This window comes from Plectropomus leopardus, chromosome 5 (assembly GCF_026936395.1).
Source record: "Plectropomus leopardus strain MGB_pleo_1.0 chromosome 5, ASM2693639v1, whole genome shotgun sequence".
Lineage (NCBI taxonomy): Eukaryota > Metazoa > Chordata > Actinopteri > Perciformes > Serranidae > Plectropomus > Plectropomus leopardus.
This window is the reverse complement of record NC_142180.1, coordinates 14,405,736-14,431,895: the sequence shown is the minus strand read 5'-3', so window position 1 is coordinate 14,431,895 and position 26,160 is coordinate 14,405,736. Positions and strand designations below refer to the sequence as shown.

Below are 26,160 nucleotides of genomic sequence, written 5' to 3'. Positions count from 1 at the left end.
TATTGTGATAGACTTCAAAATGACTAATTTTAATTCTCAATGCTGTATGCAGGTGGACCACACTTATGTAGCAACATTATTGTATGTTTTCTTAGGGCACTACTTCTGGGTTTTGGACAGAAACATGGTGCCCGGTCCGGCCCGTGGCATCACACAAGTGTGGGGCGTCCCTTCCCCCATTGACACTGTGTTCACCCGCTGCAACTGCCAGGGCAAAACGTATATTTTCAAGGTAAATTCACTCATCCGATCTGAAACCAATGAGCGAATTTGGCAAATCTAAATTTAAGGCTTTTTATGGATGGGACCCCTTGCTCCATATCCACTGCCCAATCTCACATTTCCTCTTGGTTAATTATCCACTTGTATTACGTGCTGTACTTGTCTGAGGTTTAATATTTGGGATTGTGGTCTCTGCAGGGTTCCCAGTACTGGAGATTTGAAAACGGTGTGTTGGACCCCAACTATCCAAAAGTCATTGAAACAGGCTTTGATGGGCTTCGGGGCCACATTACAGCTGCTCTGTCTGTGCCTCAGTACCAGATGAGGGGAGAGTCAGTTTACTTCTTCAAGAGAGGTGATGAAATGCTGCTGCAGAGTCAAACTACTTAGTATCTTTTTAGTTTATTTAACTGTTTTTCTGTTGTATTTTTTTGTATGATGTATATCATGCCAATTTTCTGAATGAATACATTCTGATATTAACTTTTGAGCATTTCTTCCAGGGGGGGTGGTCCAGAAATATTCATACCAGTTTGGCACCAGTCCAACATGTGGCAGAAAAGTCCAGCATGCTGTTTACACAGTCCACAACCGAATGGTTCGACAAGCAGGTACCCAAAGAAGTTCATACAGGACAAAAAGTAAATTGTATAACATCAATGCATCTTAACTATGACGTAGATTGAAACTTGTTTTCCGTAATTTGTGTGGTTTGTGATTAATGTACTGGGTGTTTTCTGGGTATTTTGAACAGATTTACTTTAACTCACATAAACATGCTGTGAGTTACAACACATGTAGCTCTCTGAAAAAGTGAGTCATGCTTTTGTGGAGGTGAGAGGGGCAGCAAGGTCCAGCTTGTAAATAATTGGCAAGGGGAAATAGGCTGTCTGTATTCTGTTTATGGGACTGCAACTGTTGAAGGGTTGTGATGTTCTAAAAATATCATCTGAGAAATATATGAATCCCTCCCCTCATTTTACACTCCTCTCTTTTATTTCAAGTATCTAGTCTGAGTCCAGCCATCAACATCCGGACATCTTGGAAGGGTTTCCCCTCCACTGTCACAGCTGCTGTGTCCGTCCCCAACAACAGGGAACCAGAAGGATACAAATACTACGTCTTCTCAAGATGTAAGTCGTCAGTACATAACAGCACCATTGTCATTTCTCTCTTTTTAACAGATTTAGGGAGTGGCTTCAGTTTTATTTTAAGACATTTTCTCTAAAGCCAGTCTAGTGTTGAGGAAAACAAAATATAGTTTCAGGCTGTTCTGTACATCAAGGCCCAAATTTAGTCATTAGATCATTGAGAAGAAACTTGCTTTATTTTGGATTCACTCTCCACACACCCTCGTGACTGACATAAAAGTCGAAGGTCCTAAGTAGTAATTGTGGTTTATTGGTCAAAGATCTTTTCTTTACAATAACAATATTTAATTGTTATTCTTCAAAGAAAAACATCATTCTCGTCTGTCTGCACTAAAACTTTTGTAAGCCTCATTCACATCATGTCTGACACGCCTAACGAGGACCATGTGTGTCTGGGTGTGTGTTTCAGGGTGGGGTATTAGACTAGTAAGGTCGTTGAGGGTGGTGCCCATTCACCTAAAGTTCAAAACGAGTAACCACAGTAAAAGATTCCATTTTAATGTTGATACCGATCGTCTGAAGAATACTGCAGTTCCTGTCTGACTGAATCATTTCACTCAGTTTAATCATCACAAGGGTTTTAACCGTCTAGTCATTTATGTCATTCAAGAAAACACTCCAGCTCTTAAGTTCATGTCTCGCTGTAGCCAAAAACTGTCCAAACTAATCCCCTTAAAACTTAAGTTTGTGCCAAATTCATGTTCACTAAAATGGAAACTGGCATGTGCAAGGATAAAAAGTACATCCTGAAACACATGCATAAATTAAAATGCATAATGAGCCATTCTGCTTTTTTGCAGCCAAATCCTACAACGTGAGGATGGACCGTGGACGCCCCTTCATTGCTGCTCCAACAGCCAGCACGTCACCTCAGAGCAACAACTTCTTCAAATGCCAAAAGAAAGTCTGATGAAAGTTGTGTCTCGTACAATTTATTTTCTTCAATTTTAAAGTTTATTACATTCTTCATAAAACACACCGCTTCAGCATGGACTGATTAAAAAAAAGGTACTTTACAAGTACATTAAAAAAAAGCCAAACTAAACTAATAACAACAGGCTTCAAAACAAGTGAACATTATCAAGGCTGAATACAGAACCTGAACACGCTGATTGTAAAATATGTAATGTGTTTCTGACGGGAATGACAAGGTCTCCAGTCACTGATTAGTGCTTCATCGAGCGAATCGTCTCCCGTGTACACCCCGAGAGGGAAATCCCTGACCTGTTGAGATATAAAATATTGTTGCTTTAACAAAGCCTGCTTTCCTGGTTTAAACAGTCTGTACAGTGGCTGTATAAAATGTGTATGAAATGTAAAAGACTAATAGTGCGTCCTCTGTTATTCTGCTACCAACATTAAACTGAATTATAATACACCCACATGTATTTAATGCTATGATTGGTTGTTAATTGGAACAAATGCTTTGCCAGGATTAGCGTGCACATCATGACTGTTCAGCAGTGATTTGTATACATGTTATAGCTTTCAAAAAACATAACGCACTGCAATTAATGCGTTATGATTAGAGGACTAAGGAGACGCAAAAGTAAATTTAAGTCAATTTAGTACAAATTATCAGGCATGCAACCATTTGCAAAGAATGTGTAATTAAAAAGCAATAATATTTTAGGATTCAAAGTTTTTTTTTCACAAGTCTAACACAGTTCCTGAAAATATGGAATTTTACATCTGATTTACAATAAACAAAACAATATTGTTTCAGGCGTTTGTCTGGAAGTCTGCTGTTTATTGGAAACTCTCAAAGATAAACCAACTGGCCCAGTGTGAAACCACCATATTTATGCTGCTGATTTAGAACATATTTATTTCCACTTTTGTCACCTTTATTAGCAGGAAGATGAAAGAAAATGAGAAATCTGGAATGACATGCAACCAGAATAGGAAAGGTGGATTTTGTGGTGGACTCACACTGCTGATTTGAAACTGTCAAAATCAGCATGTTGGCTGTTTGGAACCTGACTTCATTAGCATTGTCAAACAAGAATGGTGTTATACGACAAGCTAATCAACATTTCTCTACATATAAGGACAGAGCAGCTTTTAACTCTGTTGCTTTGTTTTGATAGACTATGATCAATCATGATTCTCTCACAAACCACTGATTTGGGGCATTATTTTGTTCAATGACTCCTGCAGTCGTTCACAATATTGTATCAAGAGCAAATGTTTATAATCCACTTGTGCTACTTTCATTGGAGTTAGTCAGATAGGCTTTGGAGAGATTTTTATGCTTTTTATGAGTGTTCTGTTATTCTGCACTGCTCTAGCACCTTGAAAATGAGCTATGATGAGCCAAAGTGAGCACAAAGCTGCCGTGGGCCTGGAACCATTTCGCGCTCTTGATTATACAATATTAACTCTATTACCACCCAATTTGTGTGAGTGTTCTCATTTGTTACCTCCTCTCTTCATGCGGCCGCTGCGGTGTTCCGGCCAGCGCTGCAGCTGTCTGCTGGGTCCAGGTCTGGAGGGTTTAGGTGGAGCACTGCTTGTATCTAGAAACAAATCCACAGCAATAAGAACTTAACACTTATTGAGCAACATAAGGAGAGAAATTATCATTCACAGCAGGGACTGGCACAGTCATGCGGCTACACTGTACCTGCAGAGCTGGAGGAGGGCTCCTGGCTGGTGGATGGGAGGCTGGCCTTGTCAGATTGCTGGCTGGGCTCCTCGATATCCCCCTGTGAGACCACTGGATCTACTGACACTTCTGCACTGGGCCTGGAATAAACAGACAAAACATGTATGAGATCTGATCCAATTATACAGTCAAGCAATCTTAAATCACCTGCAATAAATGAATGCAAGATCAAAAGGTGCACTGTTTGTACATCTTCTGACATCTAGATTCAGTACAGTTCTACATTTGCCTCAGATATTAACACTAACAGTGGAGAGAGCAACATTTTTTTAGTTAATAAAGAAGGGCTTCACATCAGGCTTGAAGTTTGCATATCAGCAAATAGAAAATGTTGCAGACTGCCAGATATCTGAATTCCAACAGGCCCCCCCAAAAAAAGTAACATGAAAAGATTGACAAACAGCCGAGAGGAGTGAGCCCCACCTATCAGTGTCTGGCTCCAGGAAGACGTCGTCTCTGTCCTCCCCTGTGCCGGCTCCTCCTGGCACAACCAGGCCTGGTGTGGACGTGCTCACCATGGGAACCGACTGGGAGGCGTGCTCGGTGGTGTCAGACTGAGCCACCTCTGAGAAGATAGTTACTGGGGGAGAAGAACGTAAAAACAAGATGCACTTACTAATTTTGTTGTAGCATATGAAAGCACTCCAAAATCTGATAACTCCCACCTGGCTTACTGAATATTTTTAGGAACTGTGTGAGTATGTTGATGAAAAGGGTCTATAGAGAAACAGAACAGATCTCTTTATATCAGACAATCAGAGAAAGATACCTGGTGCTGCAACTTGTGACGGTGTGGTAGGAACACTGCGTCCACCAGACTCTTCTTCATGAGTTGCAAGGAACAAGGGGCTTTCATACATCCCAAGACCTGAACACAAGGGGAGAAAAAATGCGTTCACATTAGGGGTCAACAGATTATCAGCCGGGCTGAATGTTAGGGCCAATATTTGGCATTTTGCAGATTATCTGTATTGGCATTTTATGTTAATGATCGCAGATAAAATTAATTAACTAATTAAAAAGTTTAAGTTAGTTAAAAAGTTGTTTTTTTTTATTTAAATGTCAGTTATCTTTATAAAAAAAGTTGCTGGAAACTTGCTGTATATGATGCTGAACGTTTCAGTTTTGATTAAACATTTGCTGAAGGCATTTCAACAAAGTTTAACGTTGCAGTTTGGTATATATCAAATTCTAAATATTGACAGAAAGATTTTCAATTTTAGTGTAAATACATATTGGTTCCAAATATCAGTTATCAGTCTCATTAACCACTAATAATCTGTATTTGCCCTAAAAAATTAATATCTGACTGTTACCAAAAAAAATCAATACTGTTACAGTTAGTTGGTGGGGTGTTTCATAGAGTTAAACATTTTTTGTTGCTGGAGTACCTCCTTGTGATGCGAGCTGTCCCAGGTCAGAGTGCGAGGAGGAGCTGGTCTGCGGCATGTCATCTGACAGACCAAACCTGAAGCGAGGCACTCCAGCCACTTGGGGAGAACTAACAAACAAACAAACAAATAACAAAGTCATGCAGTGGCGTAAGACAGCAGTGATAGCAGTTCCAGGTGTTTTAAAAGTAACCCAAAAGATAAAAAAAAAGTTTTAGTTACACCTCGAAATATACACTAAAAGTAATACATTACAATAAAAACATTAAAAAGTGACTAAGTACAGAAAATAATCATGTCATTTTAAAATGCGTTACAGAACCCAACACCACATTTCATGCATTATAAATAATCATGTACTGTATAAACAGTCATTTTGTTGCTAAAACATATTGCTCGGGCATTCTTGGTTCCTGTCTGTGTGAGACTTACTGGATGGCCTGGTCAAAACCATCGGAGCGATGTGGCACCACCAGAGTGGGAGTGCTGGGAACCATCCTGTCATCGTCATCAAAGAAGTGCTGCTGCAGAGGGAGAGATGGAGGGGCATTGTTGGATACAAACATGCACACAATCTCACAAGAGTAAAGGTTTTGCACTATTAGTAAAAATACTGTAATGGGTTAAAATTGTCTGAGACTATAGAGGACTTACAGAACTGCTCGGCACCCCGGGAGTGAGCTGAGGGACTCTGCCCACTGACTGCCGACGAACAGGAATACGCTGTGAAGTTTCAGAAAAGTGATTAACAGAGCTTGCAAACTACTCGTAGAGATAACATTAAACGATTACTGTAATAATGTGAACAGAAAATTTGAACTAAAGAAGGAATAGGTGTTTTGAGCCATAAAAAATGATCAAACAATAACTCAAAACAATTCTTTAAATTTAGAAGCAAAGACAACTCTTCTTTCATACCTGAACCTGAGCAGGTGGCCCCAGTTCTGATGTCGGGGCGATGTTCAGGCGCGGGGGCAGCGGATGTGTTGGTCTCCGAGGCGACTGGGGCATACGTGTACCAGAGCTTGAGATAGGTTGTTCTGTAGAGAACGCCTCCATTGTACTGCCCTCGACTAAAACAACAGTAAACATGCTTCAATTAAAAGATGACCATTTTATCTTAACCATTTTATCTTTATCTTCAGAATAAACTGATAAAAGACAAAAAAAAAACAAAAACAAGCAAACAAAAAAAATTAACCCATCTTCAGTCAATTATTTATTATTAGGCTCTAAAATTCAGAGACTTGGAGATTATTAAATAGCACAAATCATGTTTAAGTTCAAAATCAAATTATTACTTGAGAGGAAGTCAATATAATCAGAGAGGAATGTGCACACTAAAGAAACATAATAAATAAATGTATTACTACAGAAGCATAATTCATTCCCTTCAGAAAAAAAAATGCAGTTTTTCCTGAATTGACAGGATTATTATCTCCTGTTATGTGATGAGATTTTCCATGCTCTTGTTTTGATGAATTAGCGAGATCTTCTTAATTCAGGGAAAGGGCAGATTTTTTTTCTCTCAAGTGAGTGCATATTTCTGTTCAGAGGGGTGAATGTATGAAACAGCTGTAGAGAGGAACCTACAATATGTGTTACACACACGTCCGTTATTCAAAAAAAGAAAAATCAAATTAAATTTGAGAATCTGACTGGTTCCCTAAACGCACCAGCATAATAATAATGAATGTTTATTTTGTATATTTCTAACCATGGGCCTCTCATGGGTCTAATGTTCTCAAGAAGAGTTTTACAATGAAGAGCTCCTGCAATACAGGGCCACATAATAACTTTGAGATTTGTTTCAAAATCGATTATTATTATTATTATTATTATTACTTGAATCATTAGATACATTTTCACAGTAAAGCAACCTTTATGTCTAACACGTAGCACTCTTCCCTTCAGACAGACAACAACATATTACATCTTTCTTAGTCATGGTTAAGAGTCAGATAACTAATTGGATGGCGGGACAGTTTGTGAGCACATGTGGAGAGTCTGAGGTGGATCTACGTATGTGCATTTGATGGGGTTTCCTGGATCTTACAGCTGGGTGTCTGGGAATCTGCTGGCCTCTGGGTGGAGTCAGACGCCCCCAAACTCTCCTCTGTTTCTGTGCCCGGGTCTGTTACATCAGCTCCCTGAGAAAGGAAAGAACAAAAGAAAATAATAAAGAGAATAGGTGGTTAAGAGAGAAAAGGAAAACCATGAGGAGAATTTTAAAAAGTTAAGCAGGGGCAAATAAAAAAGTCAAGTGAGGAAAAGAGGAAATGTAAAGAAGAGTACTTAAGAGAAACAGGAGTTGGGTAGAACTGGAAGAAGCGGGTTATGGGATAGTTCCCACACACTATAGATGCCAGGATATACTGGCAGAGCACCAGATACAGATTATGACTCATTTTCTACCTATATGGAACAAAGATGCCTTTCAGAAAATGCCAAAAATTTTGAGTAAAAACACCCAATCATTCTATCTTAACGCTTTGTTTGACAGTTTATTACATCTCCCATGCATTACTAAAGCCCCTTTACTCAGGACTCAGGGTGCTTGGATTTTTTTGTTTAAAAATATTTAGTGGTCATGCTTTCATGCTGAAAGTAACTTTTTAAAAGGTAACAGAAAAACCCAGTACTGGGGATCATATCTGTAACCCAGAAAGACTCGTACATATATATTCAACCTGCATTAAAAATACTTTCTACCTACTTTCTCAATATTAGAAATAATGGAGTAAAAACAAAGACGAAAACAATTTCATCATGGAGCCAATATGGAAACAAAATGTGAAAAATTTCAAAATGTAAAATATAGGTCCATCAAACATGATTAAGAGGATGAAACAACATGTGTCCTATAAAAAGAGACCACACTGCTGTCATACACATTTAGGGTTTCATTTTGTATTATATTATTTATTTAAATTTGATCTCTCTTCCTCTATTCATTTTGCTGCCTTTCAAAAGCCGTCTGTTTTACCCCTTTAATCCTTTTATTTGCTTTATTCTTATTGACCTTTTGTATATGCATTTTGTTCTTGCCTTTTTGTTTGACTTTTGGCATGTTTGTTGATGTTTATTTTATTATTCCTGCCTTTTCTTTGTCTGTAAAGCACATGGAAAGAACTGTTTTTAAAGGTGCTACATAAACAAAGCCATCATTATTATTATTATTCTTTGACAGTAAGAGTAGCTCAATAGTTTGAATATTTTGTCAGCACAATTCAATGTCTGTTTTTTTATGGTTTAATACATGTGTTTCATTAAAAAAAGCTGTATTTCATTATTCAATAATCGTCTCTGATTTGTTTAGTAATTTTTTTGCTTTCAGCCTAAGTTTACAGGATTCTGGGTAAAGTCACAGGCAAACACAAACTGATTATCTGCTGAGGACGACCCTCCTTATGAGACGAAAATGTCTCATGACACCTACAGTTAATATTTGAATTGCTTGGTAATATACTAATTGTTATAGATGGTGTGGCCCTTTTTTAACAGCTGCCATCAAGAGAAACAAATGTAATATTTTATGTGTAAACCACACAAAGGACAGTGGTTTACAGATTCCCCACTTTAAACAACTTTCACACATGCAGTTTTCAAGAGAAAGTCCGTTTACTGTCCCTTTGCAGACACTGAGTCATCCCACTGAACATGTGCAACCAAGACTGGAGTAAAAAGGTAAACAACTAAAGTCAACACACTCACAGCTTTCACACAGAGGGAAAGTTACGACACAGGGGCGAAATGCAAGTGACAGTGAGAAGAGAAAACGTGGAAAAAATGAGCGTGTGGGCTGGAAATGGTTCACAGATCTGTGACTGAAAGCTTGGGAAGGGTTAACAGGATGTCCTGGATGTGAAAACTGTGGGCGAGGACGTATGAAAGGTCAAAGTTTTAACTGTGAGTACAATATGTGTCGACGGTAATCAAACCTCTGTGTCGTCTCCCTCGTAAGCCTCGTTGCCGTCTCCGCTCCCCTCGTTGCTGTCCTCTCCTTCATCCCCCATCTCTCCATCGTCATCCTCCTCATCTTCTTCATCTTCCTCCTCCTCTTCGTCGTCCTCCTCTTCTTCCTCCTCATCGTAGTCCTACATTGGGCAGTGGTAAAATCATTAGTGGGAGGAATACAAGACAAATTCTGCAACTGGTATCTAACACCATTGCACATATTCTCTTTGAAAATGCCTGATGAAAGCTCCCTACTTGCTCTTCTTCCTCTTCCTCCTCCTCTTCCTGGTCATCCTCACTCTCTGTGTCTGTTACTATGACGATTACTTCCCGCTGCAGGTGGTCAGTTGTGTCACTTTGGGTCAGGGTAACCTCTTGGTCCATCATTATAGACTGGGAGGCTGCACTCTCATCTCCTTCCTCCAGTACTGGAAACTCCTCTGTCTGCATGGGGGAAAACAGACAACATGAATAACATGCAGCATTTTCAAAAAACCAATATCCTCCTAAAAAGGTGAGATACATGTCATGCCAACAAAAAAATGCCATAAAAATTTGTATATCTACTCCTGCGTGTCACTGTACTGAACAGCACATTGTTTCCCATTAGACTGAATTTCACAGTGAGCCTATAGCTTTAAGATTTTTTGATGGTAAAAAACATGCAGTAGGCCTTTACTCTTTCAGCTTAAAGAAAGTATTCTGTTTTTTTGTTGTTTTTTTAATGCCAGGAGATGTTAAACTCACAGCAGAGTTATCTTTCTCTGAAAAGCAAATGAGAGACAGCTAATTTTGACTGAAGATCGGCTTTACATCTTGAAACGATGTTGTTACCAGCAACAGTGAAGACAATGTTGAGAAATACTACGAAGTGTAAATTCTACAATGAAATCTTCAGAATTGTTTAATATTTAGATTAAGTGATGGGCTACCTGGCTTACTTCTGCACCATCTTGACTGTCTGTTGGCACCACCCCCTCAGCCTCAGCACTGTCCTCCACCAGCACCTCCTCCTGAGGAGAACACACATCTTCATGAAGTCCATGATGCAACTGTACCATTTTTCAGACCATTAAAAACAATAAAAATGTCTATTAAGATTTCTATGTAAGCCCCCCCCCCTCACCTCTGGACCCACTCTCTGGATGATGCGCAGCTTCTTAGGTATAGGTGCCCTGGAGGTATCCTCCTGTGTGGACTCTGTGTCAGTGACCATGGTGGCGCTCTCCTCCTCCTCACGGGGCCTCTTGGACATGGAGGAGGTTCCTGGCGTGGCGGAAACTAGAGATAAGGCATGGATATCGTTTAGACTTGTCACTGCTGCAGGTAAAATGATACTCTTAAAACATGCCTTGTCTAAACGATAGCTTAATGAAAAGATTATTTCAAAAAGGAGCAAAAAATCATAGTGGATAGCTGTACCAGCAATGTGGGCCTGTCCTCATATCTTTCATTAGCCCATTTGACACTATCTGTTCAGGGCAGGAATGTCACACTGTTATTCCACTTTGCTGTTCTATATAAAAGGTACAACTGCTAAATTGGGGGATAGCGTTGTCTTGAATCATTTTGACAGCGTGTTATGTGTGCGATTAAGCAGCAGGAAATTTAAAAACCAGATAGCACCAGTTAGCAGCTCACTCAAAGAGGAAGAACAATGGCTGAAATATTAGGAAAACTATGAGGTCCAGGAGCTCCTTACCCTCCAAGCAGAGGATGAGATCAACTCTCATATAACAGAGACAATAAATGATTGTTATTGCCATGTTATTCAGTCATTATTTATAAAAAAAACTGCCAATGTGTTTGTTATTAGTCAAATCAGATGCTGACGCTGTTGTGTTACACCTAACATCTTTTCTGCTTCTGAGGCGTCAGCATGTTTGTCTAAAGCACATACTGGAGCATTATGCTGCCATTTTTTAGGTTCTGTGTAAAAATGTAATGGCGGAGTTAAGAGGGGACTTCGTAGTGGCCCTATAGCGTGCTCTCTGATTAAGAACAGCAATTATTTAATCTGTACCAGCAAATAGACCTTACTGTATTTGTAACGAACTTGTAGGACACAATTCCATAAAATGAGATCTTTACAAATATCACTAAACTTGACTTGGAATATTTTTCTCTCCAAAACTTGCGAAACAGGAGTTGTTTAATCAACTTCTACAATTTTATTATAATATGCACAAACAGCTCTGCTGTGTCTCTTTAAAATGTACATCTTATATTCTTACATTATAAATGTTTACTGCTACTCAATCTTAACCCTAAAATCATCAAAATGTTTTTAAAGATTAGTTTCTCACCAGTCCCAAACACAGAGGAGGTGGAGGACGTTGAAGGCCATTCCACCTGCGAGCTAGGTGTTGCCTCAATGACCACGGGTGGTGGCTCCTGATTGGCTGGCTCTGTATGGGTCATGCTCTGTTGCTGAGTTGGTTGAACAAATGCTGTGGCCTGTGTCTGGGTCTGCTGCACAGTCAGCATGGGGCTAGCTAAGGTGGTCTGGACATTGGGGCTGGCTGAGCGCACCGAGCCGCTGGCACTGCCGTACACAGTCACATGCTCCACAGGTGGTCCATCCGTAGACTGCATGGCTGTAGAAGTTAAGATTGTGAAAAAACAACAGATTCAGCTTTTAATCGAGCCTATAGCTGCTTAAAGCTCATGTCCGAAGCTTTGCAGTTAGACTCACCTTCCTGGGTCTCCACTTGTGTGGTGGGCATGACAGTAGCCGTGGGTGTTGGGGTTGGAACAGTGGCTGGGGTAATCATGGGCCTGATGCTTGCTCTCGGAGTGGGTTTGTTCCCTGGATTGACAGGCTGCTTGCTGGCTGTAGCCACAGGTGTTGGCTTAATGTTGGCAGTTGGTGGCTCAGATGTGCTGGCACTGACAGAGACAAAGATCAGGACATAATGACTCAAATAATATACATTTAAAATAAGAAAGACTTGCATGAGTGGCAGCAAGACTATATAAGAGCATCCTATAACTGTAGTAAAAAGTATGATGCCTTCAGTTCCATGTATTCATGTCTGTTCTGCAGTGGACACTTACAAATGATAAGTTTTAGTGGTTGTGTATCATACCTGCCCCTGTCTGCAGCTGGAGTTGTCTTCAGACTTATCTGTCTCTGTTCTGTGCTTCTCTGCTGCTCCTGGGTCTAAAAATCAGGTCAGAAAGACAAAAGTCATGATAGGAACCAACAAGATGCTGACATGCATGATACTGTTGTTTCACTTCTTGTTGTTGCTTCAAACTTTGAAGCAGATTCACCTTGCTGGGACCTGCCTCAGGCGGCTCGTCTCTCTGCTCTTGCCTCTCCTGTTGGCCTCGCAGGTCTCTCAGTTCTCTCTCCTGCCGACTTAGGCGACCTTCGTACTGAGACTTGAGAGCACTCACTCGCACCTCCAGCTCCTCCCGCTGCTGCTTAAGCTCCTCATTCTCCTTTTGCAGCTGGTCCTTGGTGCCTGAACATAAATCATGTGTCAGATTTGAACACAATCAAGCAACACCACAATAAAGGCAAACAGAAGAGGAATCTAGAAGTAAGGAATAAGTCATAGGTCCATTGGTTGTAATATGAGGGACATCTTCTCACTCATTAGCTGACTGATCTTCTGCTTTGCAGAAACGATGACCTTTCTGGTCTTCTCATCCTTGTCAGTCATCTGTTGTCTCAGTGTATCCTCCTGAGAAACTTTCTCCTGCAGTTCCTGCCTCAGCCTGGTCAGCTCTGTCTGCAGCCTGGAAGATTGCTCCTGGGCATTACGTCCTTCAGTCTCACGCTCCGTAACCACCTGTCAAAGGCCAGGAAGACATGACTCTAATGAATAAATGTATGTACGTAGAAAAGACAAGCATGCTTGTCTTTATACGGCCTTTTTCCATGAATGTGTTTGCAATGATGATAAACTGTTAACTGTGAAAACTCCCTCACTGTTGGCAGGCTAAGAACTAACTACAAAATGAACATTTCAAGGCTAAAGTTTTGGCTGAAACTTGTGTAATTTGCAGTTTAACCTTGTTGATGTTCTCCAGCTGTCCTTCCAGCTCTCTCGTCTTGGCCTCAGCCTGGTTCAGAGACTCTCTAAGGCTCTGCAGCTCCTGAACTGAAGCTTGACGAGCTTCCTCCTCTTGGGATGGACCTGCTGCAGCCTCAGCTACCAACTAGAGGAAACGCAGTTCAAACTGTTAAAAATGGACTGAAACAAACAACACAACCATGTACGTTTTGATTCAAACTTTGCATTAAAGATGAAAGCAGCGAGATTAACAGGTACAGAACTCTCACCTTGTCATGTTGTACCTTGAGTTCATCATACTGAGTCTTATAGCGGCGTCCAATCTTCTTGACCTGGGTGATAGTTCGCACCTTCTCCTGGAGTTCCTGGTTCTTGGCCTCTATTTCCTTCTTCAGCGTATTCCTTTCGTCACTTATTTTATTCATATTATCACGCAAGTTCTGTATCTGGCTTTGCAGAGATGTCGTTAGATTATTGGTCCTATTGAGAGATATCAAGAGATTGTGAACATTAATGCTAAGGTGCCAGAAAAAGAACTGCCCGAATAAGTGAAAAAAAGTTATCACTCAATATACTGCTCAATTCAGTAGCTACACAATTTATAATCCCTCACCTAGCAACCTCAGCTTTAAGTCTGGTGCTCTCCTCATTGAGCAGCTGAATGCGTTTGAGATGTGCCTCCTTCTCAGAGTGCAGACGCTTGTACTCCTCTGGATCTGAATCTTTCTGCTGGCTCACCAAATGCTAAAAAGAAGATGAGAAAAACCTGAGCATTAGTGGTATGAAATGTTGAAACATAAAGAATAAAATAGTCATAAAAAAAATTACTATTCTAGAAACAATGTAATTCTCTCCTCTTACATGCAACGTTAGTTTTGTTCTTCTTTCTAATCTTTTAACTGACCTGTGTCCGAGCTTTCCAACGCTTGATCTCCTCCTCCAGTAGCTTCTTCTCTGCCTGCAGCATGCCGCTCTTCTCACTCAGCTCAGAGTTGGCCTGCTGCAGTGGCAGGATGTCTGACTCCAGCTTTTGTACCTTAAACACAGAGAAGATGAGCTGAAACCGTCTGGATCTTGAGGTTCACTCAGGAAAAACCTTCGAAAATGTCAAAATAAGCTTGCAAAACCTGGACACTGGAGTGAATTTCATGAGTAAATCATGTACACATCAAATTCAACACAACCACTACATCATTTTTAACAAAATGTAAATGATACCTTTGCTTGGGTTTGCTGCAGTTCTTGCTCCATCTTGTCCCTCTCCTCTCTCAGCATCTTGTTGGTCTCCATCAGGATGCTCATTGTTTCCGTCTTCTTCATCAGCTCATCATGCTGAGCCAGGGTCTTCGCTGTCACCTGAGCAGGGTAGCACTGGGCTTTTAGTCACATGTCGTATCTCTAGGTTCGAGTCCTAGTGACCAGGTTAGAAACATGCTTTGTGTGTTTCAGTGAGTAAAATGTCCTTAATTTGACCTCCTTGGATAAAAATGTGCAAATATAGGAATTCTTTACACAGATTACAACAACATAGAGAATCTTAATCTCCCTATTACCAATCAACAAAACTAACAAGTAACGAAAACCCACAGATATGTTTTTTAGTGGACAGGACGTCAGTGAATATGAAAACATACCTGCATCCTCTCCTTTGCAGCACTCAAGCTGTCCTGCACCTCTTTCAGCTCTCGCTCCAGGTGCTCCACCCTCAAACGGTAACGCAAACTCTCTCCTTGAGCAACCTCAAAACGAGATTCTGCAATTTCCTTCTCCCGACGCACAAACCTGCAAAGGAGAACAAATAAGGATAACGAAAATGGTAAACAACATGCCAGGGCAGGATCAAGGAACAAGGGTAGGCATTATAAGTGGCCAAAATGGCGTTCGGTAATATGGTTTGATACATCTGACAACTTTTTTTTTTTAATTTACCAACAGATTTTATTTGAAAGGCTCAAGTACGACAAACGATTATGTTATTTAAAATGAACAGTAATTACCTGAGAATCTCAAGGACTTGGTCCTGAGATTTGCCCTCCTCAGTGAGGGAGATGTTCATGGGACTCTCACTGGCAGCACGCTGCAATCTGTCAGCCATCTTGCTGCTCACTGTCTGGATCTGTTCATGCAGGAGGGTATTCTGCCTCTGCAGCTCCTCGTGGCGGCTCTCCATCTTTGACATCTCCTCCTAAAATATAAACAAATAAATAATAAATTAGGACCAACACTTTAATTGCTCATTTCTATTAAAAACAAATGGATGGACAAAATGGCCATACCTTAAAAACACAATATCAATAGCCCTGAAATAAATGTTTTATTGGCTTATAATGTTTTTTTTATTGCAGACAACGAGAGATGTTTCTGTGACCATGTTATTACATCCAAACCTGTCTTGTCATCATCTATCTGTACATTAATCAAATCACCTTGAGAATCTTCTCCTGCTCCCCCCAGGAGACCCTGGCCTCCAGCAGCTCGGCGCTGATCCTCTGCGCTCTCTCATCCAGCTGGTGTCTGAGTTCAACAGCCTGCACGACCTGTGCTTTAGCGGCCTGCAGGGCCTCCACGTCTGCTGCATGAAGCATCATCTCCCGCTCATACTTATCCTGTGCTTCAGCTGCCAACTTAGCCTAGGAAAAGGGAAACAGGATTTCACATAATCATGTCACACTCACATAATACGATCTATCGTCTTTTCACTGATGGCTTATCATTACATCTGTTTGGCATTTTCTACATGTCTAGGAGATATGGAAGTGGCTGTTTTTGACTACTTGATGTTTCAGCTTTCTTTATAATCATGCAGAGAGGTATGCAGAGGAGGGAGACCCAAACAGATTTTAGAGTTTGACAAAATAATAAGATGCAAATGACCTGCTCCCAATAAAACAGGTTATTAGTTAGCAAGTTTTTAAATCTATAACTTGTTGTAGAGGTTTATTTCATGAAATGCAATTTACACAAAGAGAAATGTGGTGGCTATTGCACAGTATCTTCTGGATGGGCTTAACTTAATTACATCAACAGGTGACTGTATCAGCCTTAACTAGAACATTTCCCAATAATTAAGAACTGATATTTGTCATATTCTTCTACATTACATTATATAATAGTTGCTTACTTGCTCCTGGCTGTCTTGTAAAGCTTGCTGTTGCTGAGCTTCTGCTACTGTCACTCGCTGTAGCACCGCCTGATGATCTGCCTGGGCACTGCTGAGACTTCTCCTCAAACTGTTTATCTAAAAAACACATGACCAAAATTAGAAATTACTCATTACATGCATAGTGACAAATATATCTGAACACCCCAAAAGTGCTCAGAAATCAAACCGGTGAAGGGAAAATCGCAGTGTCATGCTTTTTCATTAAGGAAAATTTAGATCAATCATTTTAACTCAATGTGTGTGAAATGTGTTCAATAGTAAGGGATTTGATATATTTTACCTGTTCTTCCAGAGAGACCAGGGCTCTCTTTTTCTGCTCCTCTGAATTTTGTTTCTCTTTCTCTGCTTCTAGAAGCTTCTCCTCCAGCCTGCGTTGCTGATTCTCAGCCTCCTTCATACGAGCTTCAATAGATGAGCGTGCCTGCTCCGTTACCTGGTCATTGGGCATTTCCAAAAAGGAAAACTTACACAACAATCCTCTTCATCAAAACTTTAGGAATTTATCATTGTTGGCTCATTTTTAAATAAAAATGAGTATTTAGGAAAAACTGGATTTTAGCCAAGACAAAACGTCATTGTTTGTTGAAAGAAAAAAAAAAATCAAGCTTTTCGTTTTTAAACAATTCACCATATAATCTATTTCACTGACAGGAGGCACGCTGAAAACTTTTGTCAAGTTCAGCGTGGTGTAATAGCAGGCAGATGCATGGGAAAATTAAATCATGCAATAAAAAGTACTGACAACGAATTTCCACATATCAGCACTCAGTATGTTGAAATTGAAAATGTAGCATTAAAAAAACTGCATTTTCAAAAGTCTAGTGCTCACAGTGTGTAGGAATTAATTATCATCTTTATTTTTTTGTCAGGTTGGTAACCCGGGTTTGTAAATGTAATAAAGGTTGATGTGCTTCCCACATAATTGCTCACAGACGTTTTAATGTGTATCCATATATTTTAAATGTCAACGTTTTTGTTGTGGTCCATGGTTTTATGAGAGGTGTGACAGGCAGTTTGGGTTTGTTTTGCACCTGTTTCTCTTTGTCCAGGGACTCCTCCAGGCTCTGAGCCATGGCTCTGTACTGCTCCATGGTGGAGGTCGTTGTCCTGAGGCTCTCTGCCAGCTCCTCTGCCCGCGTTTCAGCCAGCCGCAGGCGACCCTGAAGGTCCTCTCTCTCCTGATCTGAACCTGGCAGGCGTGAAAGCAGAAAGAATCAGTTTCAGAAGATAGAGATGAAATGTGACAACAGCACAATTAATGCGCATTGGAACTCGAGGATGGATGTTTGATTGTTTGGAGTCTGTGCTTAAAACCCACAAACATCTGAAAGAGAGTGTCTCAGACATTAAATTGTCTAAAAATGTGTCTCTTTTACTTTTTAGTGGATCTTGCCTCTAATAAACAGCATGTTAGCATTGTTTTTGTTGTTGAAAAAGTAGGTCAAGTATAAAACTGGGTCAGTTGACTACAAAAATCAACAGAATGTGTAAAATCTGGATAATTTATTTGTCATCATGCTACGTTTCTTACTTTCCAAAAATGCAAAATACTATGCCAATAATCATTTTATACTGCACAATTATTAGACCGACAGTGACTTTACAAGAAGCCATAAACTATTTAACTTCAAATAACGTTAAACTTGAAAAGGAATTGTTTTGCTTAAACTTATGTGGTCGTGGAATTTGATGAAAATTTGTGAAAATGCTATAAACATCAGTGTGTACATGTATGGATTCCTCTGTGTATTTAATGTGTGTGTATTTACACCAACCTCTGATAATGGGTGTGGTGGGGGAGCTGAGGGTGTGACGAGCTTCGCCGCTGCCTAGCTGCAGCCTGAGGGTGTTGAGCTCCAGCTCAGCAGCATTCAGCTGCTCCTTGGTCTTCTGGTGTAAAGTCACCTGTAGCTCCAGCTGCCTCTTTGCCTCCATCAACTGGATCTGTGCATAATAAATAAGTGACATCCAGAGGTAAGCAAACTATTCAACTGCATTTTTACCCCCTTTTTTTTTTTTTTTTTTTTTTTTTTTACAATTGTAAAAAAGGGTTGTTCAAGATTAAAAAAAACTGCTAAGTTGTTCTTTAAGCACATTAAACAGTACTGGTTTATCAGTATAGCACAACGCTTCTAAACATAACTAAGGCAGAGAAAGCTGAGGTGAAATTTGTGCTTACTTCCTGGTTTCTGCTGAGCAGGTGCCGCTGTTCCACCTCATTCTCCAGCCTCTTCTGCAGCTGGGAGATCTCTCGTTCCTGTTTCTCCAACTGGCCATTGAGACGCTGGCGTGTATCAGTCTCTGAACGCTCAAGAGTGGCCTAGAAAAACACAGCAGTTGTAATTTTTAAATTGTGTTTATGAGTGTGTGAGACAATGAGTGATTTCATACTTATAGATCACCTGAATGGCCTGGAGGTTGGTCAACAGCAGGTTCTGGCTCTGTTGTTGGCTCAGGATCGACTCTTTTTCCTGATTCAGCCTGGACTCCACGAGCTTCAGCATGTCTCTCTCCTTACGCAGGCTCTCAGCTCGGCCCTAAAAGACAGGAGGTTTTAAGTCTAGATGATTCCTCAAGTGGCAACAAATTCAAATCAAGCACTACTGTGATTCCCCACATCATGAGGACAAATTGTAAGGAAAACAAAATTGGGTGTAAACTTCGCCATTGAAAAGATGCTGAAATAAGGACAAACCTCGGCCATGGTGAGCTTCTCTTTGGCAGCTCTCAGATCCTCACTCAAAGTGTGGATGTTTTGCTCATGCTTCTGTGAGGCAGTGGCCATCATCTGTCCTTTCTCTCTAAGGGATGCAATTTCTTTCCTGTAGCGCTCAACGTTGTCCTGCAGCATCTCATACCTGGTATTGTTGAGACAGACATCCTGTTTAGTGGGTGACATGCGCTTGTATGTATTCTTTAAACGCAGTGAGTGCTGAGTAAACCAGAAGAAGGTTTTTCAAACTTACCTCTTGGAGGCAAACTCTAGCTGGGTGGATATTTTGGCATTCTGGGAGTGGAGGTCAGAGAGCTGCTCCTGGAGCTTCTCATTCTGCCCTGTCAGTGTCTTGTCACTCTCCACACGTTCCTTCTTATAGGTGGAGAACACCTCCTGCAACTGCAGACACAACCAGACATTTTTATTTTGCGTCAGCAGAGTGTAGTTACTGCTGTCTGAGAAATGCCATTTTCATGTGGGACAACGAACACCACATGCTATATCTGCCTTAGTCACATTAGATTGCTGTCAAAAGGTTAATCACTGGTCGTCACTGAAACCTGGGTCTGACTCTGCAACTGTTGTTCCGTACATGTCCCTGCTAAACCATTGATTTACATTTTCTGATGATTTTTTTAATAAAATAAGAACCAAATGTAAAAAAAATACCTTTCAGTTTATTTTCTTTTTTGTTTGCCCACTTGGCACTGTCACACTTTTTTCATTCTCAAGCAACCTTAGCAAAAAAAGGTAATAATCTTTGGGACACATACTTATAATGAAAGCAAATCATTCGATATATAAACATTGCCATCTAGTGGCAGATAAAAGAAACAAGTGAGCCAAGCTCAGTGCACTGGGTGAAAATGTCCTTAAACACTAATCCACAAATACCTTTGCTATGTTCAGCAATAAGGAGAAATCTAAACAGCTGAAGCCATGGTAGTGCTTTACAGTAAATTAACCATCAAACAAAATCCTGCCTGTAACTAAAAGTGAGTTTTGTCATGCACAATAGGGTGCAGCAGATAGTTGCACTGCTGAAAAAAATACACTTGAAGATGCCTTATATCGATATCTGCTCACCTGTCGCAAAGCTGCCTTGGCCTCCAAGGCTTCAGCAGACTCTGTTGCCATGGAGACGAGCGCAGTGGGTGTTCCTGTGGTGGGAATAGCTGCAGGTGAGCGTCGGGGGGTGGAGGTCAGGGAGAACTCCTCAGACGGTGGGCCTTAAGGAAAAACACTCAGTTCAGCCAAATAGAAAAGAATCACCACAACACTGTGGCAAAACAACTGAACTGAAATAGAGCCATTTGAAATTGCTGAGTGCCATAATGGAAGCAGTTAAACGTGTAGGTACTGGGTGTCTTGTCTTGCGTCAGCAATATTTTCGTGGAAATATCTCTCCTCTGTTACCTTGCTGGGGGAAGCTGACTCCGGTTGCCTGAGCCAGCAGCACACGGTACATGTCCCTCTGCCTCACGATGGACTCAGTCATCTTAATCTGTTGGCTGCGTTGTTCCTTCAGGGACTCCAGCTCAGTCTGGGCTTTCTCCAAACTCTGTTCCAGTTCACCACGTCTGTAACACATCATTGCTATTGACCTAACTGACAGTATGAATTGTTTGGTTACTTATATTAATGAATTTATAAAATTTAGGTTAAAGTGGCATTTGGGGTGTTTTTTGTTTGGCATTCTTGTTCTTTAGAATTCTTTCCCTCAATTTTGTTACCAATCGCTGAACCTGTATAGCTACACATCACATAGAAAGATTTACTGACATACAATTGTGTTTGTTTATTGCTAGAAACAAAGCAAAATCAGAACACATGCTAACGTACTTATTGCCAGTGGACTCAAGCTCTTCTTTCTCCTGGGCATCACTGAGCTCCCTGAGGGCCACCAGAAGACGCTGGTTCTGCTTCTGCAGCTCTTCTACACTGCGGAAGGTCACCAGGTGTTGGCTGATCACCTCTGATGTGCTGCTGACATCGGCTGAGCTCACCTCCTCCTCATGAATCACATGGTTTCCACGAGCCTCTTCCAGCTCGATCAGCAGCACACGCACCTGACAGAAAAAAAAAAACAAGGATGGCTTAGAAAATAATAATCTGATAACATAAATATTTTTAAAATAACCAGGATTATTCTTTGGCTGGAAGAAAAGAGTGAAAACCCACCTGTTGAGCCATGTCTCCCAGCTGCAGATCACACCTCTGGTTGTCCCTCTCCAGTACAGAGGAGCGCTTATTGGCTTCATCAGCCTCTTTCTGCAGACGGTGAACCTCCTGAAGTAAACGCACACACATAAAAAAACAAAAACAACAACAACAAAAAAGTTAATTATTGATTAAGTGCAGAGGCTATTATGTAATGCATATACCAGCCTTTAATGGCTAGCGTCAGCAAGTAAGTAATAAGTAAATAATCAGTCCTATTTCACCTGTTTTCTGTCACTGAGAAGTGTAGTTACTTATTCATTTACTGTACAAAACATAAAACTTGCTCTTATACATGTAACACGACACAAACAATTAATGAAATGGGATCTGCATAAGATGGATGAATAGATAAATAAACCCACCTTAATAGCCTGCTCCAGCTTGGCAGAAAGACTGGCCACTGACTTCTGCATGCGTTCATGTTCGTCTCTTTGCCGTTTGAGAATAGGAGCTTTTGCTTCCACTTCCTGCACAATGTCATCCAGGTATTTGTTGACACGCTTGTTCTCCAATCGCTCCAACTGCAGCTGCTCCTGGCTCTCCACATATGCTGTATACAGCTGAAAATACAGACATATTGTATCAACAGAAGAAGCGAACAGAAGCGCCAAAAGGGAAACTTGAGCAGTGCAAACCACTGCGTACACTCTTAGATTAAGATTGATTACTGGGCAATACAAGCTAGTCATTACCAGCCAGTGTAAAATTAATGAAAATAGTCCCATAATGGTGCGCTCTAAACACAGTTGTCCAACACTGAAGAGATCCCAAATGAAAACAAAACATAAGCTTAACCTTCATGTGGTCTAAGAGACTTCATTACATCAAGTTATATTGGAAATTCATTGTGGCAGTCCGTGCAACTCATCAATACAAATCTAATTTCCACAAACCATTCCCAAAGACTTCTACTAAAATTTAATAATAAAGTAATTTGAGTGTTGAAATCCAGTTGCACTTACCTCTGTCAGTTTCATGCCGGGCTTTATCTTGGATGCAGCAGCTGCCGTTGGAGACATTGTTGTCAGTTGCTCTTCTGTGATCATAGATGTTGAACCAATTGGGCCTGGATATTGAGAGAGTAGAGGTGAGATTACAGGTCATGGCCACAAGGCCTAGTACTGAGTTATTTCAAATTCAAGAAGCTTTGATGAAAATTAACTTCAAAATGTCCGTTATGTTAACCAGTGCAGGGAAGACAAAAACAACAGAATCAAACCAACAGACCTCTAAGTTTAGAACTTGATAGCAGCTCATTAGCATTATCCAGCTCTTTTTCGAGACCCTGGATCCTCTCCTTTAGCTCAGCAACACTTTTGTCTGTGGCACCATTCATCTCCTGCAACTTCTCTTCGAGGCCCTTGTTGGCTGCAGAGGAAAAAGGAAAGACCAAATGTCAGGGAATACCAACAAGAGACAACTTAATTCACAGCTAAACCACAAAGCTAAACAAGCATATTCCGGTTCTCTCTTTTTTTTTTAGAAAAATTCACTTAATACTTAATAATATGAACGGTAGTTGTATTTATTCTACTGTAGCCTCACACCTTCTCCAGCATCCTTCAGCAGCTTATGCAGCTCCTCCACTGCCCGGGTCAGCTCTTCACTTTTTGCCTCTGAATCCGCTGCTGCCCCCTGCAAACACAAAACCAGGGTTAGAAATGTCAAAATAAAGGAACTAACACACAGTGAATTAGATATTGTAAATATAAAGCCTGCTGATATCCACAGGCAAAAGAGTTATGTAGCATTTAATTTGCCTTCAAGACAGTGTTTAAAAATCTCATCTAAACAAATCAGATAGATACATGTGTTGCACTTGCATAAAAAGAAATTGTAAAATAGTAATACTTAATGGACATTAAAAAAAAGCATATGGACATAAATGCTTGGTGGTACAAAGTACCGTATTGCATCTGCTTTTTTTCATACATATACATACCTTATATAGATTAGAAAGTTTAATGTTAGCATTCAGCTCATTTCTAAACTTCTCCTCCATGGTGGCTTGTTGTTCTTTGGCCTACAATGAGTAAAGATTCAGTCATACATTTCGATGATTAAACATCACACTGAGTGATCACCTTGCTGTACAAAAAAAATGGATTCTTATTTCTGTGTAAAAAAAACAAACAAACAAAAAGGAACAAAAAACATGGGACAGCCTGTAAGAAATGCCACACACATACCTCTTTTAGTTTGTTGATCATGTCCTCGTTCTGTTTCTGAAGGTGTTCATTTGAAGTCTTCAAAGTAGTCACTTGGTCTTGGAGTCTGTTCAACTAAAAGCCACAGGCAAAAAAAAAAACATGACTATAAGTGATTATAGTAATTATTGATCACTGAAATAGTGCTCAAATTAACACAATACATAGAGAAACTACTGACAGCCATGGTATGAGCAGAGCTTGGCCAGTTAGGGACTGTTTACAAAGTACCAATCATGTACCATGTCTACTTAAATGCAAAACAACTGTTATCATTATCATTGTATTTAGTATTAATGCCATCATAGCTTTTTTATGTCATTCAGTTTCATAAACATTGTTACTTAAATATGAAAAAAGGGAGACATGCCTCATCTTCCTTGTTCTCCAGGTTGCACTTTAGTTCCAGGATCTCGTTTCCCTTCTGTCGGGACAGGGACAGCAGTTCCTCACTCTTAGCCTTCAACTCCTCATTCAGCCAAGATGTTTGGCCATGCAGCAGCTCCTTCTCTTGCTCCATACGCTTCTCCTTGTACTGTAACGACAAACCACCAATGTATTAAAACATATAATAAAATAATTTATAACACAGTATGAACATGTGCAGTATAGTAGTGGGCAATAGCTATTTACAAAGTCATTCCCTTTAAAGACTAATCTGATTAAATCATAAAAATAAAAATATATCTCACTTTAATGTTGACTTCAGCTGATTCAAGTTCATCCAACTTCATCTGCAGGGCCATCTTAGAAGTGTTGACTTCTACCAACTTATCATTGAGTTGCCTGAGGTCATCTGGTGAAACAACAGAAATTACATAAGTGCGAAGTCCAAGTGACAATATGTATGAAAAAAAGTTATGATAATGTCCCCATGATAATTAATGTGTCCATGCCATTCAAATGCTCCACTTCCAAGGACCTCCTTTCCAGTGTGCGCACAAGTTCTCGCTTTTCTGCCTCCAGCTCCTCTTTGGCTTTTGACAGCAAAGTCTAAAAGAAAAAACAAACAAAATAGCATTTTTTAAAAACCCATACTGATTGTATAGCTTAAAAATTAGACACTAAGTACAGACAAGCAGATCGAGTCTGAAATTTTGGTTCAGCTAACTAATTAATTTAAAGAATTGGTCCAGTTTCCGACTCATTAGAGTTAAATATATTTGTTAATTTAGCAGTTTACAAAATATTTTACATGTATCCCAATAAGCAAAAATGTACCTCTTGAAAACCAGTGACATGTTATCATGTTTTCACTTTATCAAAAAGACAGTGATACCAGGTAAACACTTTAGGGTTAAGCATCATGTTGACAAATCCTGTTAAAAGCAATGTGTTGACAGAGGCTTGTTAAAATGAAAAATATAAAGACACTGTCCAGTCTGATACTAGAATAAACAGAAAGGTTTCACTAATATAAGCATAAAAACTTACTGCGTCGGGTGTAGACATCAAACATTACCCTGAGTTTTACAGTAGCAATACTTGTGACAAGCAAGCTGTCATGACAGTTTACATTAACTATTACAAAATCGGTCAAATGTAGGCAAGGAACACGACCAGGGCTGATTTTGTTTTCCTTACCTGCTCTGACGATAGCCTCTCTTGTGCGGTTTCATATTCTCTGTTCTTTTCACGCACACTTTTTAGTTCCTCCTCTAAACAGGGGGGAGAGGGTTTTTGGAGAAAGACGATATCATGAAGTAATACAGTCCAGGGAAGCTTAGTCAAGTTAAATCCATATATGACATTGTTTACTCTCACCTTGCTTAGTAAATTCCTCTTTGAGTTTAAGATGTTCTTGAGTCTGGGACAAAAATTCTTCCTGACATTGAGCAAGTTGTTTCACTTTTTCAAAGAAATGTTGCTCTGTAAGACGGCCAGCATAAACAATAACATTAAACATAAAGATGGATAATTAGCTGGTGTTGATACCGTTCTTTACTCATCAATGTCATCTTGTCAACGCTAGGTTGGTTAGCTCAGGTTAGCTGGCGCTAGCATTAGCCTCAAATCGTGGTTGCGTTGGTAACCGTCGGCATTGCCCAACGTAAGCGTTTTTCTGAATGAAAAAAGCTGTTGATACAGATTTAAAACAATTAACAGTGTGGGGTTAATATGTGTGTCCGTTCAAAACAAAATTATTAACCTCAACTTTGTTCCGTTAACTAGCGTGCGTGCACGATGAGCAGAGCAAAACACTAGCACCGCTAACGTTAACGAACATAAAACCAGGCAATATCTTACCGCTGTCAACCCGAAATTGCTCCTGTTGTGCTTTTAACGAATCTATTTCGTACTGTTGATCCGAAAAAATCTTCTCAAGTTTGTTTTGAACTGTTTTTGTCAACTTAGAGATCTCAGAACTGTCCAGCTCCTGCAGCAGCAGTGCCGCCATTTTTCCGACAACAACAGCACGAGCAGGCGCAGTTTGCGA

At 40.2% G+C, this 26,160-nt stretch overlaps 2 protein-coding genes across 5 annotated transcripts in view; one reads left to right on the top strand and one right to left on the bottom strand.

Annotated features, from left to right (window-relative positions):
* Positions 1-3,098, top strand: part of prg4b (proteoglycan 4b) — a 9,230-nt gene extending 6,132 nt beyond the window's left edge. For all 3 annotated transcript variants that reach the window (XM_042514851.2, XM_088077556.1, XM_042514864.2), the window contains 5 exons: positions 96-232; positions 421-577; positions 726-833; positions 1,227-1,355; positions 2,174-3,098. In XM_042514851.2, coding sequence (XP_042370785.2) covers positions 96-232; positions 421-577; positions 726-833; positions 1,227-1,355; positions 2,174-2,283 — 641 coding nt within the window. In that variant the 3' untranslated portion in view covers positions 2,284-3,098. The remainder of the gene's footprint in view (positions 1-95; positions 233-420; positions 578-725; positions 834-1,226; positions 1,356-2,173) is intronic.
* On the bottom strand, positions 2,290-26,160 carry tprb (translocated promoter region b, nuclear basket protein). 2 transcript variants are annotated; one of them, XM_042514840.2, is made up of 51 exons: positions 25,971-26,160; positions 25,488-25,592; positions 25,308-25,381; positions 24,620-24,716; positions 24,416-24,519; positions 24,094-24,258; positions 23,706-23,798; positions 23,459-23,539; positions 23,064-23,151; positions 22,744-22,884; positions 22,479-22,582; positions 21,879-22,076; positions 21,475-21,582; positions 21,136-21,362; positions 20,710-20,873; positions 20,380-20,522; positions 19,544-19,692; positions 19,273-19,435; positions 18,980-19,114; positions 18,757-18,897; positions 18,353-18,521; positions 17,609-17,766; positions 16,858-17,010; positions 16,536-16,652; positions 15,841-16,044; positions 15,412-15,599; positions 15,049-15,196; positions 14,633-14,770; positions 14,319-14,450; positions 14,028-14,158; positions 13,684-13,894; positions 13,413-13,559; positions 12,991-13,189; positions 12,666-12,859; positions 12,479-12,552; positions 12,085-12,278; positions 11,696-11,986; positions 10,516-10,670; positions 10,322-10,402; positions 9,645-9,833; positions 9,374-9,529; positions 7,489-7,582; positions 6,351-6,505; positions 6,087-6,155; positions 5,865-5,956; positions 5,433-5,542; positions 4,811-4,909; positions 4,465-4,621; positions 4,000-4,121; positions 3,797-3,892; positions 2,290-2,597 (listed from the first exon to the last, which is right to left on the bottom strand). In XM_042514840.2, exons 1-51 carry the CDS (start codon positions 26,119-26,121, stop codon positions 2,548-2,550), a joined length of 7,104 nt encoding a protein of 2,367 aa, XP_042370774.2. In that variant the 5' UTR covers positions 26,122-26,160; the 3' UTR covers positions 2,290-2,547. The 2 variants fall into 2 exon arrangements, with proteins under 2 accessions (XP_042370774.2, XP_087933681.1); XM_088077555.1 differs by having other exon boundaries at positions 10,516-10,655.